General features: G+C 40.7%; 1 protein-coding gene across 1 annotated transcript in view; it reads left to right on the top strand.

Moving 5' to 3' along the window:
* Sppl3 (signal peptide peptidase like 3) overlaps positions 1 to 21,124 on the top strand; it is a 105,736-nt gene that overhangs the window by 43,717 nt on the left and 40,895 nt on the right. The window contains exon 2 of the mRNA XM_057763882.1: positions 13,576 to 13,653. Within this exon, the coding sequence (XP_057619865.1) occupies positions 13,576 to 13,653 (78 nt within the window). The remainder of the gene's footprint in view (positions 1 to 13,575; positions 13,654 to 21,124) is intronic.

Genomic DNA, 21,124 nt, shown 5'->3' with positions numbered 1-21,124 from the left:
CCAGAGTTAAATTATCAGCTAGGCTGAGGATCCCCAAGGTTGGACAGACAGTTACTTCAGGTGGCTGCTAGGCACTATCATTTCCTAGGCCAGCTGTTTCTTGTACTCTTAAAACAGGGGGACTAGTAGACATAGTTTCAGATTCTGTGATATTAATATTGGGAGACCACACAAATTGTGCTGTGTTTCGGGTAAGGCATGTATGGATACTGTATTCTAGGATGCTTTTAGCTTCACAGAACATATCTTTTAAGAGGTTAAAGAAGAAAAGAGACTTTATTGGGCAAGTAACTGAGATCAGGAAAGCATTGTCTCAAGATTTTTCTATGAAATGTTAAACTTAAGTTTGTTGTGAAAATGACAATGGGATCAAAGGTTTAGGTCAGCTTCTTTAGCAGATATGTGTGTGTGTGTGTCGCTGTATATCTCTGTGTGTGTGTGTGCCTCTCTGTATATGTCTGTGTGTGTCCCCCTCTCTGTATATGTCTGTGTATGTGTCACTCTGTATATGTGTGTGTGTCACTCTGCATATGTCTCTGTCTCTCTCTGACTCTCTCTATCTCTGTATATGTCTGTGTGTGTCACTCTGCATATGTCTCTGTGTGTCTCTCTGCATATGTCTGTGTGTGTGTAACTCTGCATATGTCTCTGTCTCTCTCTATGTATATGTCTGTGTGTGTCACTCTGCATATGTCTCTGTGTGTCTCTCCGTATATGTGTGTGTGTGTCACTCTGTATATGCCGTGTGTGTGTCACTCTGTATATGTATGTGTCTGTATATGTGTGTGTCACTCTGCATATGTCTCTGTGTGTGTGTGTGTGTCTCTCTCTCTTTGTGTGCTAAAACAAGTTCTCGTATGTCCCAGCCTGGTCTCAGTCCTTGTGTTTGCAGAGCAAGCACTCTTACCCACCAAGCCATCTCCCCAGCCCTTGATCTGAGTCTTTAGAGAAATAAAGTGGTTTCATCCCAGTCAACCACCTGTCACGGATCCTTTGTTATACCTCCGAAAGAACAAGTGTTGTTCCTGTTTTTTGCTAAGGATGTAGAACAGTTTTTCTCTGCATAGCTGAGTACTCGTTCTTTGGAGTGCATGATGTTCTGAGCTCATCTTAATGTATGAGTCCAGCTTCTTAATGCTAGCTTTGTAACACTGAATAAGTTTCTCTCATTTGTTTCTTCTCTTCTAATTTAGGGATAATAAACGTTACATATCTTCTTTGGATAAGTAATGAAATTAAAATTGTGTATAATGTTACTTGCACATAATAAATACTTTATTTTGTATTCAATGCTTGAGTCAAAAGTTTTTCCTAGCCTTAGGTTTTAGAAAATAACTCTATTGGAGCAAGCCTTCCCAAAGTATATATTCTGGAATACAAAATCTATTTGATTCTCTAAGAAAACAAAGGAGTAAAACAAGGGTAAGATTTGTGGGATATGTATGTATGTATGTATGTATGTATGTATGTATGTATGTATGTCAGAGAACAGTCTACTTAGAAAAGGCCAACTAGTTTGGCATTTACCAAATGTATTTGCCCATCACTGCTGTTAAGTCACATAAATCAGCTAGAGACTGGAAATACCTCAGTGGATAAAAATCCTTGCTGTTCAAGAAGGAAGACCTGAATTCAGACCCCACATAAAAGTCCTGGAAGCTCAGACACCGGTGATCAGGCTACTGTCAGCTCATCTAGCCAGAGCAGCAGTGTGCTCCAGGGTCAGTGAGAGACTGTCCTAGAACCGGGGAGAGGAATTGACACCACTGGCAGCAAGCATGGCCTCCCTTGCCATATGTGCAGGTGAGCACCCCCTCAAAAAAGAAGGAAGGGAGAGAGGGAGGGAGGGAGGAAGGGGGGGAAGGAGGGAGGGAAGGAAGAGAAATCAAATTAAGAAACATTTGTCTTATAGAGTCTGCTTTGAGAAACATTGTTTAAGATGCTTTGAGTAGGTCAGCAAGACAGCTCCGTGTGTTAAAGCACTTGACTCACCTGTATTTGATCTCAACATCTATGTGATGGAAAGAGAGAGCCACAGATTGCCCTAAGACTTCCATACATACACAACTCCCTCCCCATAATACCTAAGTTCATAAATGAAAAAAATTAAAGAATTTTTTGACTGGTATTGCAGTTTGTTTAGTGTCTGCATATTGTCACCTTTATTTTTGCCTTACCATTTCTGTTCCCTGTGGTCACTCAATCCTTGGTATAATTGAGGTACCTTACAATAGGCACTGTGTCTCTCTTTACAGGGCTTCTGTTGCAGATGCTCAGAGTAGAAGTGAAAGTAGATAAAGCCAAGGGAAACCTGAAATTTAAATATGAACTTAGTATAAACATGTAATATTGGGGACGGTGATGTCAGCCCCTAACATCCTTGGTCTTGGATTTATCTAAATGAGTCTATAAATAAAAGGTCAGGAGGTACTACACACCTAAAATTCCAGCACTCCAAAGGCAGGAGAATTGAGAGTTCAAGATCATCCTCAACTGCATAGTAATTGGAGGTAGTGGGGCAGTGGTAGTGCATGCCTTTAATTCCAGCACTCCAGAGGCAGGGGCATCTAGATTTCTGTAGGTTTGATGCTAACCTGATCTACAAAGTGAGTTCCAGGACAGCCAGGACTGTTACACAGAAAAACCCTTTCTTCAAAAACCAAACAACCAAACAAACATTAGAGCTTAGCAGTTAAGAGCTCTTGCAGAAAACGTAGGTTGTTTCCTAGCACCCACATCATACAGTTCACCACTGCCTTTGACTGCAGATCCAGAAGGAATACCTCTGGCCTTCAAGAACACCAGCACAAATCACATACGCTTACACAAACACACACACATACACACACAGTTTAAAATTAATGTTTTCAGCTTTTAGAACACGTGTATGTAGGCATGTTTTATGGGTATATACATTACAATTTCAAGTTATGTCCTGTGCAGGACAATTGGTGCAACTGGAGGCAGTCATTGTAAGCAAATTAAGCCAGTCTAGAACAATAAAACCTGATAGTTTCTCCTCAGCTGTATTTCAAGGATTTTATATAGTCATGTCAAATGTGTACATATTATCTAATAGATTGTATACGTATAACAAATGGAAATTTGTAAGCTTGTCTGGGAGAAAGGGTGCCTAATGGGAAGAAGGGGGAGAGGTAGAAAATGGGGGTGGTGCTTGACATACAGCATGCACTGCATCCCACTTCTGAGCTGGCCTTAGTCACCATCCTGCCTTTTCTCTCCTTTCCTGCTCGTGCCCTCAGAGGGAATGCCTTTTCTTAGTCACTGGTAGGCACTGATCTTCCTCTCTGTCTCATGGACCGATGCTCCCTTGCTCTCTTCTCTAGCTCGGTTGTCCTGCTTGTTGACTTGATCATGCATGTAGCATGCATATGGCAAGGTGGAACAGTAGCCAGAAAGAGTCTGCTAATTGGAGTTCATATCAGATGCTCCTGCAGGAGACAGAAAATCTGTTTGGTTTTAGATCTAGTGAATTAGAGGTGACCATAATAAATGCAGGTAGCTTTACCAAAATTCAGTCTCAGACATGTCCCTTGTTTGGTGTTTGTTATAGATTGGGTGAGAATGGTCCACATAGGCTCATGTTTGCATGCTTAATCCCCAGTTGATGAACTGAGTTAGGACTGGGTTAGGAGACTGGCCTTGTTGGTGAAGGTGTGTCCTTGGAAATAGGCTTAGAAGCCCACGACATGCCCTTGTTCTCTCTCCCTGCTGTCTGGGAATCAGTATGTCTAGCTTTCAGCTACCGCTTTGGTGCTGCGTCTGTCTACTCACTGCCATGGTGATAATGGACTAACTCTCTGAAGCTGTAAGCTGCCAGTTACTTCTTGGTCATGATGTTTTTTTTTGTTGTGGTGGTGGTGGTGGTTTTTTTGTTTTTGTTTTTTTTTTTTTTTTTTTTGGTTTTTCGAGACAGGGTTTCTCTGTGGTTTTTGGAGCCTGTCCTGGAACTAGCTCTTGTAGACCAAGCTGGTCTCGAACTCACAGAGATCCGCCTGCCTCTGCCTCCTAAGTGCTGGGATTAAAGGCATGCGCCACCACCGCCCAGCCATGATGTTTCTTCAAAGCAAAAGAACAGTATTTTAAAACTGCTCATGAGACACTCCTCAACTTTCTAGTATCTTGACAAGTAGCAGGATATTAATCACTCTGCTCTGCTCCTTTTGCCTTGTGCAGGACGATATTTGTCACCAGGAGGATGAGCCCCAGACATGTTGCAGTGTCTTCTTAGATTATGGAACTGGATGAATGTTCCTAAACAAACAAGACTTTGTTTCTAAAGTCACTGAATGGCACAAACTATTTTTTATTTATTTTTTTTATTGTCTTTATAGAGCTGTAAAGTCCCCATACTCTCAATTTACTCAGGAGATCTTGTCTTTTTCTATTTCCCATGTACATTACATCCATGTATGTCTCTCTTAGGGTCCTCATTGTTATCTAGGTTCTCTGGGATTGTGAATTGTAGGCTGCTTTTTCTTTGCTTTGTGTCTAAAAGCCACGTATGAGTGAGTACATATGATATTTGTCTTTCTGGGTCTGGGTTACCTCACGCAATATGTTTTCTAGATCCGTCCGTTTGCCTGCAAATTTCAAGATGTTATTTTTTTTCTGCTGTGTAGAACTCCACTGTGTAAATGTACCATTCCTTTGTTGCCTTAATGCTCTAGCTAGAACCTCAGGAACTACATTGAATAGATATGGAGAGAGTGACAGCCTTGTCTTGTTCCTGATTTCAGTGCGATCGCTTTGAGTTTCTCTCCATTTAGCTTGATGTTGGCTGTTGGTTTGCTGTATATTGCCTTTATTATGCTTAGGTATGGTCCTTGTATCCCTGCTCTCTCCAAGACATTTATCATGAAGGGATTAGCATCTAATGAGATGATCATGTGGGTTTAATTTTTCAGCTTGTTTATATGGTGGATTACATTGACAGATTTTTGTATGTTGAACCATCTCTGCATCTCTGGGATGAAGCCGACTTGGTAATGATGGATGATTTTTCTAATGTATCCTCCCTCCCCAAACTGCACACATCAAACAGTAACACTCCCATTTCCTTTGCTCCAGCCATCATAAATTCTAGTCTTTTTATTTCTATGAATTTGAACTATTTTCTTCCAGTTTGCACTTTTTTGGAAATCGATGGCCTAAATGTTTCTTTGCCATATGTTTGTTGTAGTCAATGTAGTAAAGTCTTTAATAATGGATATTTTCTCAAATCACAATTAGAATGTGCATGCTTTTGCATCTGTGACTTGAGGAGGTAGAGGGTCATCATAGGAAAGAGTTGAAGTTGTAACATGGACCTTCATGTGTGGTCTTCTGCTGTGTGGATTCATTCTCACCTTCCGCAGGCTACCCATAAAGTACTTGTGTAAACCAATTCTAGCTCATTTCTGTTGCCTTGGAGACTATACTTTTTTTTTTCATCTGAATTTGCTTGGTCATTGGTATGATTGATGGAAGTAATCTTTTTTTGCCATGTTAGTCCTGGTAAATGCAGCTGTTAACATATAGTTAGTTTACTTTGTATATGTTCTTTCCATTTAGTATCTGATAGTCCTGCTTGATAATAAAATAATATAAAATATAAGATAATATTTAAAATGGTAAGAAAAATAATAAATTGCTTGACACTTGTGAAGGAATGATGATATTTTGATACTTAGCAACACCATCTTATCGTGGTCTGACACGAGGATGCTGAGGATTGTTGCTAGTTCATACACACAGTTCCTGTGTACAGAGTGGCCATGTGGGTTTAAGGCTTACACACAAATACTACCTTTGTGAAAGAAAATCCACTCATCTCGTCCACTAAATGCACCATCCAACAGTATATGGTTCTGCTTAACAGATTGTATTCACTGTAAAAATTAGCCCACAGGGAAGAACGAAGAGGTTGTCCTTTAACTTAGCGGCTGTCTTAGACAGGTGTCCTTGTTGAGAAAACAAGAGGACATAGCAGTGTCTGTTCAAATAGTAAACGTTTGGAGCTTCGTGAGCCATATGGTGTCTGTCACAAATACTCAGTGTTTGAAGTGCTGAAGTGGCAGCCTCAACACTACATAGAGAATTAGACTTGTCTCTGTCTATTGGAATGTAGTAATTGCCTGTAGTTTGCTGATTTCCTGAAATGTGGTAACCCATCCCATAGCTATTCCTTTCTCCCTCAACTTCATTCTGCTGCTTTGTATCGTGTGTCCTCGCAAGATTGGGCTCTTGCTCATTTTTTGTACTTTGCACATAAATGATTGATTTGTTAAATTTTTATTTGATAAGATACTGGTTCTGTCAAGCTTAGAATACAGTCAGTCAGTCACTGTGTGGCTGTTTTGAGAAGTACTCTCTGGAAGCTTGTCACTGTGCCGACACCACTACTTGTGCTTGCACAAAATTGAACAGTCCGTGATTTTTTTGATCAAAATGTCACTATGTGGTATGGTTCATATTGGGATTTTTCCCTTAAAAAGAAAAAAGAAGGAAAATAATTATGGGCATTATGTGGGTTTTTATTATTATTATTATTATTATTATTATTATTATTATTGAAAAAAATTCCGCCTCCCATTTCCCTTCCCCTTCCCCCACTCCTCTCCCCCTCCCCCCACTACTTTCCCCTTCCCTCTCCAGTCCGAAGAGCAGTCAGGGTTCCCTTTATGGGGGCATTACGTTAGACAGATTGTTTAAGTCAAAATGATTGGGCTAGCCAGGCCACCACACCTTTAATCCAAGCACTTGGGAGGCAGAGGCCAGTAGATATCTGAGTTCAAGACCAACCTAACCTTCAGGGCCACACAGAAAAACCCTGTCTTAAAAGAAAACAAAACAAACAAACAAACAAAAAAACAGCAAAAAGAACAACAACAAAATGCTTGGGCTGAAAAATCGCTTACCAGATAAAGTTGCTTACTGACGTGCCCAACAATCTTTTTAATCATTAAAATTTATTTTTAGCCTTGTTGATGTGTCTGAACATTTTGCTCACGTGTATGTCTGTGCTTCGTGAGTGTGCCTTATGCCTTTGGAGGGCAGAGGGTGCTAGATCCTCTGGAACTGGAATTATAGATGCCACTGTGTGAGTACTGGGAGTCAGACCTCGGTCCTCTGGTTAATTCTCTCCAGAACATACATGGTAGAAGGAAAACACCAACCCCTGCAAGTTGTCCACTGACCTTCATACCAGACTGTGGCACATGCACTCCTACACATGTGCATCCGTATATACACACAACGTGAACAAATGTCCTGAAAATGTAGATGTTAGTGGCCTACATTGTTTGGACTAACCTACCCACCAGAAGAGTCCCACTGTGTGGTTCACAACTCAGTGGCACCTAAAAATTTAGGTCCCTAGAACCCAGTGGCACCTTACTATAGTACTAATCATGGTGTTATTCAGCGGGCATGCAACTTTTGTTTTTGTTTTTAAAGCCAATTTATCTTAGAATGTTCTTTATGAAGCAGTAAAGATTCCTTAAGTAAGTCTCAATCCTTGTACTCTTTTTAACGAGAAAGTGGGAAGTTCCCACAAGCGTCTGTGCATATGACAGTGTCGTGCTCATCTTTAGCTGGGGGAAACTTTATCTTCTTTTGGGGAAGATGCCATTTTTACTTGAAAGAATACAGTGGACACACTAAAGTTAATCAAGCTATCAGTTCTTCAAAGCAAAATAAGCCTGGCTAATGGTAAAATTTGAGCTTTCTAATAGAAATTAGAAATTTGGGGGATTTTTATCTACTGCCACCAGCTTCAGGAATGGCATTAACAGGAATTTTCAAATATTGTATAATGAAAACTGAACAACTTTCAGAACTGTATGAATTTAGTGCAGCAATAGCTTATATATTGCTTGCATCATCTTACAAAACCTTCTGTGGATAAAAACATTATCCAAAGTACAAAATAGGCCATCCAGTTCAGATGTAATCTATTCTTGTCATTGTGGTTATTGTATTAACAGAGTTTCAATTCTCCTCACTTTTAAGAAAATTGCTCTAGTCAAGTGTGGTGGCTCATGCCTGCAATCCCAGAGGCTGCGGCAAGAGGATTGTGATTTCAAGGCTAACCTAAAATTGCTAGTGAGACCCTGTCTTAATAAATAAAAAGCAACAAATCACCCTATGAACATCAGAGAAAACTGTCTCACCCCCATTATTTGAAAAAGTTGTTTAAATACCCACTGCATGCCTGATTTTTTGGCTGGGTTTTTCCCATAGAGTTCAAGCCTGACATGTGACAGTGTGTGAAGTATACACACAGAGTATCCAGCTGTGTTCCAGGTCAGACATGGGGAAGCTTACAAAGGTGTGAAAGAAGGCCCTTTTTAGTTTTGTGTTGTTCAGAAAAGGTGTTATTTATGTTCACATACAGTAATTTTATTTTAAATAAATTAACAAATATTTTAAACTTTTCAACATCTTGGGGTATTTTGTTTTGTTTTGAGATGGTATTAGTTGGTCTAGACGGGTCCTGAACTTCTGCCTCCACATCCCAAGTTCTCTAATTACAGGTTTATATATAATCAAGTTACTCCATTTCTAATAGAGTAAATGTCATAAACTCCCACTTACCAAATAAAAGCTTAACTTCAGAGTCCTCAGTTTTAGGAGTGTAATTCGTCACACAGCTGAAAAGTGGGTGGCTGGTCTGAGGCAGCACTCTTCAGAGCTGGAATAGGAGGACTGGGTTTGTTGTTGGACAAGAATGCTTTTCATTGTAGTGATGCGTGGGACACATTACTCAATAGTGCTCTCTGTGTTTTGGCTTAGCAGGACTTTTTAGTGTTACACACACTCGCTGGTAAAGCAGCTCGAAATAGATTTTAACTGCCCAAGTTTCTAAAGTCCAGCATGGTCCTGACATTCTTAGGATGCACAACAACGTCTTGGATATTAGAGTACTTCTTGGCTTTGTCTATTAAAGCAAAGGCCTGGTGGGATAGGATTAGAGAATCCATGCTTTTTATACTTAGCCTCAAATATCAGCGCCTAACAGGCATCAAGACGTCACTGGCCAAGTTTTCCCGTCTGTGTAAAATATAATAGGCCAACCTGATTTGGGCATGTTTCAAATGTATGTAATTGCTTCACATTTCATAAGGATTTGTTTATTTCAGAAAACAGCATAGTTCTTTCTTTAATGTACATTCAGAGTCTTTGGGAACAGACCCACCAAAGGGCTCAGGGTACAAGAATTCTCTGACAGTCTGAGATGGAGGGCAGGAAGAGGCTCTGGAATAAGATTGCTGGACAAAATTTCCTAGAATTCCTCAACCACCCACCCGTTTTTTTGACAGAGCTGTCTATTTCCCACCCCCTTTCTCCTGCCTGCCTGTCTGAGTTATCATTACCTTTAAATAATAACAGTATGCTTCAAAAAGACAAGACTACAAAAGCCAAGTCATTGCCTTAAACCACCATCAGAAAGCCAGCCCCGAGGAGAACTTTGTTACATCTCTAGTCAGGGAAAAAGAACAATTTTAAACTGCTTTCTAAAACACCTACAAAAACCATACAAGCCGCTGCCTAACCTCATTTTCAACCAAATTTTAAATTGTAACTACATCAGAAATTCAGTGCAAATGTAAATCATACTAGCATAGCAGTTTTCAAGCATGGCAGCCTTGGCAGAGTTTAAGGGAACAGGAATTTGAATCCATTTCTGGTGCGAGTGCAAAATGGTGTGCCATCTCTGTAGGCAGTGTGGTACGGCCTGTCACATCGCACGTGCACTTCATTCCCTGCTCCACTCTCATAAGTTTGCAGCCCGAGTACAGCTTTCAAGAGTCTGTGCACAGAGTAGTTTGCTCTAGCAGAAGTTTTATAGTTTTATGTATTTTATGTGTACGAGTGTTTTGTCTGCGTTTATGTATGTGCATCACACGTGTGCTTGGTGCCCACAGAGGTCTGAAGACATCGGATCCGCTGGACCCACTGCCACCCCTTAGGTGCTAGGCACCTAGCCCAGATCCTCTAGAGAGTATCAAGTACTCTAAAGTGCTGAGGCATCACTCCGTCAGCTGGAGTAGAATTTGAAACAGGTCCAGTTTTTGTCCATAAGGGATAGGGGTGGGGACAACAACCAGGATCGGTGAGGGAGTTGGCAGTTAAGAGCTCAGGCTGTTCTTTCAAGGGACCTGAATTTGGGTCTAGTTTACCAGCTTAGCTGTCTTGCCAACCCTCATACTTCTAATTATAATCAAAGACTTTGCCTTAGGTTTTGCCAGCGTAGGGCTGTGGCTCTGTGTGCTTGCCTGGCATGTATCGCGTCCTGGGTTCAATCCCCAATAAGAAAGAAGAGAGAACTAGCAGTAATCAAATTAGATTTTTTTTTCTTTTTAAAACTTCATTATGTGAGTCTATGTTTGTGGACAGTCAGAGGACAGCTTGTAGGCGTAGGTTCTCCTTCCACCATAGGGGACATGGGGATTGAACTCATGTTAACAGGCTTGGCTGCAGACACCTTTACTCACCAAGCCATCATCTCAGTCATGACTCTAAAAACAAAATTTTATTATTGAAATTTTCAAACATATGCAAAAAGTGGAAGACCATAATAAAATTCTCTGTACTTGTTATTCTAACTTAACTATTTCCCCCTGGTTTTGTTGTTGCTGTTGTTTTGGTTTAGGTCTCTCTTACCTTTTTTTTCCCCCTGAAGCATTTTATATTTTAAGAATGCATATTTTACTTATCAAAGGATGGGTTTAGGTCTTTTAATGTCTCATTTAATCTGGGAGCCCCACTGATGACAGTTCAGGTGGGCAAGAGGGTCTACACGGGGAGTTCAGAGCAGCCAGGGATACACAGACTTTCTCTCAAAAACAAGCTAATATCTTTGAGACATTTTCTAGCCAAGCTGTCATTGAACTCTCTAGGTAACTAAAAATGACCTTAGACTCCTGATTTTCCTGACTCCCTTTCCAAGTGCTGGGACTCCAGGCATGAATCACCACATCTGGTTTAAATAAGGTGTTTCCAAAAACAAAACAAAAAAAAGTTTTTATTGGTTAAAGTGGAAAGCCCCAGTTAGACATTAGCTGACAGTTTCAGATTGGGTAATATGCTATCAGGGTTTGATTTACTTAAGGTTGGAGCCATCTAAGCTATGAACTTCTGACTAAACTTTGTTTGTTTTAAATACCCATAAGTGTTTGATATATCTATAATAGCTACTGCTCAGAAATTGACTGCAGGGTTGGCCAGATGACTCAGCAAGTAAAGGCACTGGCTGCTGATAAGCAATGACCAGAGATGATCTCCAGAACCCACATAATGGAATGAAAAAATTGTACCCTAAGGGTCTCACATACCTATGTGTACACATACACACAAAAGTAAATAAATAAATAAATAAATAAATAAATAAATAAATAAATGTAATGATTATTTCTAAAGATACACTGCCTGTGGACCCTTATGTCTTAACATGAAGTTTTTATTGTATGCTTTGAATGGGGGCATGGCATTGGGAGCATCTCCAGTAGATCAGACTTCACTTTGTAGCCAAGGATGGTCTTGAACATCTGATTCTTGAACTTCCACATCTGAAGTGAGTACTAGGATTGCAGGTGTGCACCACCATACCTAACTAAAGATCAGAGGACATATATACAGCCTTTCCTCCTCGCTAGGAAGTACAGTCAGCATGCAGAAAGGGTGGAGTATCTCCCATCTTTATAAAACTGAAATTCTGTTCTCCTGTCACACACACACACACACACACACACACACACACACACACACACACACAGAGACGGAGGGAGGGAGGGAGGGAGTCTTAGCTCTATTTTTCTTAACTTGAATTTCTTACCAGTTCCTATTTGATATTCATCGCTTCGTTAGAACACTCTTTGTTGAGGTTACCGCTCCATGTGACACGGACAACATTGAGTAAATGTGCTATATCCTGTGACCTGCTCATCTTAACCAGTGATAGCTCTGTAGAGTGCTGCTGTTTGCAGATGGGAAAATGATGTGTAAAGAGATTGGGTAGCCAGCCCCCAATGACCACAGGATTAAAGCTCAGCATAATCTAACCCTGCTCCCTCATTAAAGTGACAGCTGTCCTTGACTCCTTCTCTTTCTCCATTTTGATTTTCTTTCCTGTGGTCCTCCTAACTGATGTTCAGATTTGGAAGGTCCTCAGGCCACCGTCATCTCTGGCAGTTTCCCACTGCTGTTAAGACACACTCGTGCACACCTGAGGACTCACTTAGAGGAAGCCGATAAGCTTCTGCATGTGTACATCTTGCTGTCAGTGTACTCAAAACTTCGCTCTGACTCTCCTACCTTTGTTTTGCTCTTTTTCTGAGTAATACAACTCAGATGCTCAGTAGAAACCTGGGAATCATCCCCAGGTTGTCCTCTCTTGGTTCCCACACTCAACCAGATCCTGTTTATTGTAGATTATGTGTTTCATTCACTTCTTTCCGCCCCATTCTTAGAGGGGGTCCACCTGCTACCCTTACATGCAATGTCTGTTCTTTCTCCTCTGCAGCACTGCCCACAATTACGTTCACTTAGGTTGAGGGGAAAAAGGGAAGAAGTCTCATTCCCCAAGTGGCTCACTCTCAGAATACCTGGCTCATACGCATCATTAAATTGTCAGAATTAGTGTGCTGGGAATGTCGTTGAGTGATAGAGCACTTATTTCAAATGCTTACAATGTATTGAGTTCAGCCCTCAACACAACAGAATCTTTATCTGGTGGTGCACACCTTTATTCCCAACACTTGGGAGACAGACGCAGAAGGATCTCTGAGTTTGAGGCCAGCCTGATCTACAGTAGTCAGTTCCAGGACAGTCAGGGCTACATAGAGAGAACTCTTTTTGCTGAATAAAAAAGAGAAATAATAATAATGGTGATAAAGATACTGTTCTGCCCAGGACTGGGTAGTGTGAATGGTGAGTTCCTGGAGATGCTTGAAAATAAGAGTTTGCGTAGTTGAGCATGGGAGCTAAGGCATTGATAGTGGGACTGGAGGTGAGGGTATGAAATTGCAGGGCTGCCATCCATCCGGGTCAGAAGAGAAGCAGCCATTAGGAAGATGTCAGTTTTTTCGGGCAATTGAATACAAAGTATAAGATAGTAATTAGTTTTAGATCCTCCTTACCACATCCAGATGACAATAATCAGTAGACATTAGAAAACAAGAAAAGGAATCGAGGAGAGATGTAGTTTTTACCTTATCATTAATTCAAACCAACAAAAGACTATTGGTTATTCATTGTAAACACATAAAAGCATAAGCACTGAGATTTTTTTTATTGGAATAGGTTTAAGTTGGTAGTGGATGTTACAAATGTGTTATGTATCATCATGCAGAGGTGAAGTTTTTACACCATTATCTTTTAACATCCTAAGAATGTTAATTAACAATGCTATGAAGCTCTCGGTGTGTCCCGTGTGGTAAGCTAGCATATCTTGTTTTAATGGTTTGTGTTGCTAATGCTAACCCATACATCTCACTTAGTAAATACAGGGACTGTGAACTCCTTGAGCACCTGCAGCCTGTGAGTTAATATTTGTCCTCTTTATTTCTCTAGGGCCTATTCCCTGGTGGATTCCAGTCAAGTGTCGACATTTCTGATATCCATTCTTCTGATAGTCTATGGTAGTTTCAGGTAAGATATTCTCCATGGGGTTGTTTTCATTTGCAGGTAGAAGGAATTTGCTCTGTGGAGAGAAAAGAGTTTTGTAAGGACTTGAGTTCCAGTGGGTAATTCTAATATTTGTTCTTTGGTTGACTGCTGTTAATCATGTTTAACACGTTAAACTTAGGACTTTAGCATATTAATGCAAATGTGGACAAACTAATAGCTTAAAACTAGGTCTGCAGATAGTGAGTGACTCAGAAAAATGGAGCTTATTGGGAAGGTTATAAGGGGCGCTGACAGTGATTTTTCTGTACCACGGGGATCAAAAGTTAGAAGAAAGACAATTCAGAATACAAAAAAAAAAAAATACATGCTGCAAAATGAATAATAGTCACTGTTATGTTTGTTTGTTTGTTTCTCTAACTCCAAATCAAAGTGTAAACCAGAGTGCAGCTGTGCTCACGGAGCTGGCAAAGTTCTCCTTGTCCTGAAGAACTGCTTCGTGACTAGCATCTTTACAGAAGTTAATTTTCCCTTAATACAAAAGCATTGGCATAGGTTGATCCCTACAAATTGCTAATAATAGGGAGCTGGAGAGATGGCTCAGCGGTTAAGAGCACTGACTGCTCTTCCAGAGGTCCTGAGTTCAATTCCCAGCAACCACATGGTGGCTCACAACCACCTATAGTGAGATCTGGTGCCCTCTTCCTGCCTACAGGCAGGATACTGTATAAATAAATAAATTTTGGGGGAAAAAAACAAATTGCTAATAATAGACTTTTTTTAAACCTTCGGAAACCATTTCATGTAACTCACCCTGTTACTCGAGTTGAGTGTGGTAAATTACCAAGTCTTCTTTCTCCCTGTTGCCTTTGGGAGTGCTGAGACTGGATCCTGATGACTACATACTCATCCTAGCACTCAGTCATATGACTAGGAAGAAAACATAAAGAAGACAGACAGATGTCCCCTTCTCAGACAATCTTCAGTTGAAGGAACTATAGTGGGTGTGTAGTTCAGATCATTGTGTGGCTGACACAACTAAAAATGAAGGCTGTGGCCTGGAGAGAATGGCTCAACAGCCAAGAGCATTCCCTGCTCTTCCACTTGATCCTTTGGTTTCTAGAACCCATTGTAAGTCCAGCTCTAAGGGGTCCAACACCCTCTTCTGGCCTCTGAGGGCACCAGGACACGTATGGTATACACTCAGAAAGACACAACACATATACACACAAAATATGAAAATGAAAGTAAAGGCTGCTTGGGAAATTTTAAGTTAAAATTTCGTGAAACAGCACGAATAATAAATATATCAGCAAAAGGGTTTTGAACTGCCTAATGTGTCTGGATGTTGATACTTTGTGAAATCACAGACTTTCAGTTCTTTATTATAGCCATTGTAGAAGAAAGATGTATCACTATATACACACACTGACTAAAGTTTTAACCACAGAGATGTCTACAGAAGCCCTAAGCTCTTTGGCTGGTTCGTTGGCTTTTCTGTTTGGTGTTGTTGGTGGTGTTTTGTCAACACAAGCTAGACTCCTCTGGGAAACAGGGAGCCTCTGTTAGATGACTTCTCCATCAGACTGGCCTGTAAGCAAGTCTGTGGGGCATATTCCTGATTAGTGATTGATGTGGGAAGGTACAGCCTTCCAGGGCAGTGCCACCCCTGGGCAGATAGTACAAGTGGTCCTGGGTTGTATAAGAAAACAGCTGACAAGCCATGGAGGGCCAGCCAGTGAGGAGCACTCCTCTGGTTCTGCTTCAGTTCCTGCTTCAGAGTCCCTACCCTGATTCAGTGATAGACTGTGATGGGGTTTGTGAGCCAGATAAATAAACCCTTGCCTTCACTGAATCGCTTTCTGGTGTGATGTTTCTCCAGCAGAGTAAAATAGGACACATTTCTATTTATGTATGTATTTACTTTGAGACAGAGTCTCTCTATATAACCTCGGCTGTCCTGGAACTCCCTCTTAGACCAGGATGGCCTCAAACTCACAGAGATCTGCCTGCCTGCCTTTGCCTCCTTAAGTACTGGAACTAAAGACAGACATGTGTCACCATGCCCAGTTTAAGACTGTTTGTATGGGGCTGGAGAGATGGCTCAGAGGTTAAGAGCACTGACTGCTCTTCCAGAGGGTCCTGAGTTCAATTCCCAGCAACCAAATGGTAGTTCACAACCATCTGTAATGAGATCTGGCGCCTTCTTCTGGCCTGCAGCCATACATGGAGGCTGAACACTGTGTACATAATAAATAAATAAATCTTAAAAAAAAAAAAAAAAAGACTGTTATTTGAGACAGGGTTTTTCTGTGTAGCCCTGAACTGTCCTGGAACTCACTCTGTAGACTATGCTGTCCTTGAGCTTGCCTCCTGAGTGCTGAAATGCCTCCTGAGTGCTGAGATTAAAGGTGTGCACCACTATCGCCCAGCTAGGGCACAATTCTTAATCACTTTTAGGAAGCCATCGCAATTTAGAACCTTACCAAAGTGATCGATATTATCCATATTTTGTGTTTTTACCCCTATTTTATCTTTTATTACCACTTATACCATGTATCAACATTTAAAAAGACTTACAATTTAAAACAAAAAGAGCCATCTTTAGAGTTACAACTCTTACCACTTTTATTAGTGAAAATTACCTTTTCTTTCATACACACACATATACACAGAGTTGTGTACATTTAGAAAGTTCCTTTATATACTGATTCTTTTATCACAACACCCCAAGTATTTTCTGTAGTCATCATATTAGTGTTTAGTAATTCATTTCTTCATGCTGTTTTTGTTGGACATGTGAGCTGTTAACATTTTTGTATCTTTTCTTCACCTTTGGTTGAACTCTATTATTAAGATAAAATATTTAGGGCCAGTTAAAGTGACTCAGCAAATAAAGGCACTTGTTACACCAGCTCAGAAATTCAAGTCAGATCCTGTAGACACAAGTTTATGTCCCACCTGGTTCTAGTCCCACAGTCTTTCAGTACCAGAGAAACACACAGAGGCTTATATTAATTAGAAACCATTTGGCCTATTAGCTTAGGCTTATTATTAACTAGCTCTTACAGCTTAAATTAATCCATAATTCTTGTCTTTGTTCAGTCATGTGGCTTGGTACCTTTTCTCAGTAAGACATTTTCATCTTACTACTTCTACATCTGGCTGGTGTTTGCATCTCTGCCTTTCCTCTTCCCAGAATTTTCCTAGTCTGGTTGCCCCAACTATACTTCCTGCCTGACTACTAGTCAGTCAGTGTTTTATTAAACCAATATAAGTGACATATCTTTACAGTGTACTGGTGTGGGAGGTCCTTCTGTCTATGTGTTGCTCACATTGGTTCATGAATAAAGAAATTGCCTTGGCCTGTTGATAGGGCAGAACTTAGGTAGGCGGGCAAAACTAAATGGCATGCTGGGAGAGAGGAGGCAGAGTCAGAGGAGAAGCCATGGATCCTCCACCTGAGACAAACGCTGGTTAGAATCTTTGCCGGTAAGCCACATCCACGTGGTGATATACAGATTAATAGAAATGGGTTAAATTAATATAAGAGTTAGCCAGTAAATAGATAGAGCTAATGGGCCAAGCAGTGTTTTAATGAATACAATTTCTGCGTGGTTATTTTGGGGCTAAGCTAGCCAGGTAGCCGGGTCAAACAAGCAGGCCCTCCCCCTACAGTGTACAAAAGCATTATCCCACAGCAAGATCCCTTGAATCCATGTAAAAGGAAGGAGAGAACCAACTGTGCAAAGTTGTCCTCTGACCTCCACTCGCACCATGGCACACATGCCTACATATACATCATGCACGCACCCTCTCCCCACCCGTGTGAATTATATTTGTTTAAAGATAAACATTTAAAAGTTGAAATACATGACTGTCTCTTCCTACTACATGTTGCTCCAGAAAATCGCACCAGTTCAAGATTGGGCAAATCTTAGCATTGTATTAAAGAGAGTAACAATTGTTGTATAGGTGTTAAGGATCTCTTTGGTGAACCTCCTGGTTTACAGTGAGAAGACTGGAGCACTACTTTTGTGTCTGGGAGATCAGAAGAAGACATCAGAGCTACAGATAGATGTGAGCCTTCATATGGGTGCTGGGAACTGAACTTGGGTTCTGTGCAAGAGCAACAAGTGCTTTTAACATCTGAGATATCTCTCCTGCCCATTTTGTTTCTTTGTTTGACAAGGTCTCACTATGCTGTGCCCTGGCTGTCCTGGAGTTTGCTGTGTACACCAGACTGCTCTTGAACTCACAGAGCTCCAACTTCCCGATCCATAATAACTACTCATCTCCCGAGATGTGCCTGCTCAGGACACCCCAGCCGTGATTTCTTAGGATGTGACCCCTTGTCATTGTCTGCTTTCATTGCTGTGTTTTTAACAGCATCCACACCTGTTAGTGTATTTCACTTCTTTGTATTGCTGAGTAGCTTTTCTGGCTGTCTGTGCTGCTGCTGTTTTGGCTGTTACGAATAACAGTGCTGTGAATGCTTATGTATAAGTGTTGGTGTGAGAGTACATTTTTATTTCTCTTCAGTAGCAGAAATACTAGATGATATGGTAATTCTTTGATTTAACATTTTAAGAATTGCCACTGTTTTCCAAGGCATCTGTACCACTTTATATTCTCACCAGCATTGTACACATTTTCCTTTATGGCTAAATTGTGTGTGTGTGTGTATGTGTGTGTGTGTGTGTGTGTGTACTCCGTTGGTTCATTAAAAAACATCAAAGGAAATGCATGACTTGCCTATTACCACACATTGGTATGGGGTTTCTCTGTTGCATGCTGACTTAGCTTCCTTTGACTCTGTAACTAGAAGTGATTATCAGGATTTTACTGCAGTTTCTTTTTTTTTTTTCTTTTCAAGAACCTGCATCCTGATTTCCATGGCATTGGAATTAATTTTCATTCCCACCAGCTGGGCGCACATAATGTATTCCTTTTCCCACCTGTGTCCTTCCAAGCATTTGGGCTTATGTATGTTGTTTGTTTCTTGATGGTAGCCACTCTGGGTTAAGATAGAACCTCAGCATCATTTCAGTTACCCATTGTCGTCATTCTTCTGTGATCCTATAGGTATAAAGTGCTACCTCATTATAGCTTTGGCTTGCATTTCCTTAGTGACTTACTGTGTCCCCCATCTTTTCACGTGTTTTGTCATCCATGTAGATTTTTGTGCCCCCCCACCCCGTGGGGGTCAAGTCCAGGGTCATAAGCATGCCATACTTACACTGAGTCCCTCTCCCCATTTTTATCTTCCTAGTGTTGAATTTAAGAGTTCTTTACATACTGTGAAGATGTCTTTACTGGTTACATACTTGCAAAACATTTTTTCTTTCTTCCAGTCTCTGGGTTTCTCTTTTTCATTTTCTATATAATTGTAGTTGTGTATTTCCTGGTGGACTGACCTTTGTAAATTATCCCTCTGTATCAGTGGTTCTCAACTTGTGGGTCAAGATCCCTTTGACAAACTTCTGTCTCCAAAATGTTTGCATTATGATTCACAACAATTGCAAAATTACAGTTATGGAGTAGCAATGAAAATACTTTTATTGTTGGAGGAGTCACCTGAACATGAGGAACTGTATTAAAGGGTTGCAGTGTTAGGAAGGTTGAGAACCACTGTTTATACCTTCCTAACAATTTTTGTTACTCTTTTACTGAGTCTGATGTTAGTATACCCACTCAAAGTCTTTTAATTTTTTTCAACTTTCAAGAATTTGTTAAAGATGTATCAAAATCAAGCTACAATGACAGATTTAAATGACAGCCTTGGGAATCCCAAAATTCTTTTTTTTTTAATATTTATTTTTTAGTTATGTATGTATATAGGATGTGTGCACATACAAGTGCGTCATTTCATAGCCTTCCTTGGAGGCATTCAGATAAATGTTTGTTAAGTGATTCATAATACCCTTTGATAGAAACATTTTGGGAAGTATTTCAGTCAAAATTGAGGTTATACAACCAACAGCAGAGGCTGTGGTTTGGATGACAGGTTTACTCTAGAGAATAGCCTGAGGTTGTCGTGCTGTCTGGCTGTTGATCCCACAGTTCTTCCTGACCATGGCGCTCTTAAATACAGTGGTGATCCAGATGTGTGCTGTTGCCAGCTGAATATGCAGAGCCTTGTGCATACCATGTTTCTCCTTGTCCTAAGGCACATAGTAGGTTTTCCACAACAGGCCAAGGACTTTGCTCAGAAAATCCTTTAGAGTCTAAAGCATGAGTTTATTTCCAAGCATTGGTGGGGTAAGAGTGTAGCTCAGTGTAGAACACTTGACCTGCCTGTTGTGCCCACTCTGGTTTTGAGCTGCAGTAGCACAAATTACTAAGCTTTTGGTGTTTGTGTTGCCTGTACATGTTATGTGTGTGTGGGGGGGTATATTATGGTGGAGTCCTCAACAGCACTCTACCTTATTTTTTAAGATAGAATCCATCACTAAACCTGGAACACATCAATTCGGTAGCCTGAGTAGCAGTAAACACTTTGAATCCATCTGTCTCCAGCCCTAACACTGGGGCTATAGATAACCCTACTGCACCTGGCCTTTACTCTGCTCCTGGGGATCTGGGACTCAGGTCCTTGTGCTTGTGTGGTTTACTGACTGAGGCATCTCCCCAAATTTTATTCCTTTTTTCAAATTTTATTTCTTATGATTTAATTCTTACCTTTAAACAAAGAAAAAATATAGTTAGATCTCTACTTCAGCCTTATTAAAGTCTTACTAAGACATTCAGTGTGTTAAACAACTTCCTGCTATAATGTTATGATAAACTCTTGTCGTGACCATGATCTATTTGATACTAATTAGTTGACCTTTGGATTCCACTCAGCTCAGGATTAAACCGTAGCATCATGTCGAAAGTTGCTGACCTGACATTGTCTGCAGTGAGACAGTACACACGCACACGCACAGGTCAGAGGAACTGCATAATGCAGTGATATGAAAGCTATCCTTAGCACATTAGTACGTGGAAGACTCTAAAGTGGTGTGTCTGTCCTAGAAGTGGATGGGGAGATGGTTCAGTAGGTAAGAAAGTGGAATGATCTTTGTTCGCCTCTCCAGCACACATGGCAGTGTGTACCTGTAACCCTGGCTTTGGGGGGTGGACACAGGCAGATCCAGTAAGCTTAGCCCAAACAGCCATGTTCAGTAACAGATCATCTCAAAAACTGAGGTGGAGTATGATAGAGGAAGATGCCAGAAGACTTCCTCTGTCTTCCGCAGGTGCTCACATAGGTATGTGTTCCTGTGTACAGCACACAACACACACACACACACACACAGAGAATGTAAATACATACTAAATGTTCTGGGGCTCTCTTGCTTTGTACTATTGTTGCTGTTATTATTTTGCATGTTTCGTATTATGACTTTTGTGTTATTTTTCTGGGGGTGAGGGGCTAGAGGTCTTGTTTGGTGAGTAGCTAAAGGTCAGGCAGGGGACATGAGATGATAACACAGTAGCGCTAGTGCTGGTT

Source organism: Chionomys nivalis, chromosome 3, assembly GCF_950005125.1.
Source record: "Chionomys nivalis chromosome 3, mChiNiv1.1, whole genome shotgun sequence".
In the NCBI taxonomy this organism is placed as follows: domain Eukaryota; kingdom Metazoa; phylum Chordata; class Mammalia; order Rodentia; family Cricetidae; genus Chionomys; species Chionomys nivalis.
The sequence above is the reverse complement of the archived record's forward strand: the minus strand, read 5'-3'. Positions and strand labels throughout refer to the sequence as shown.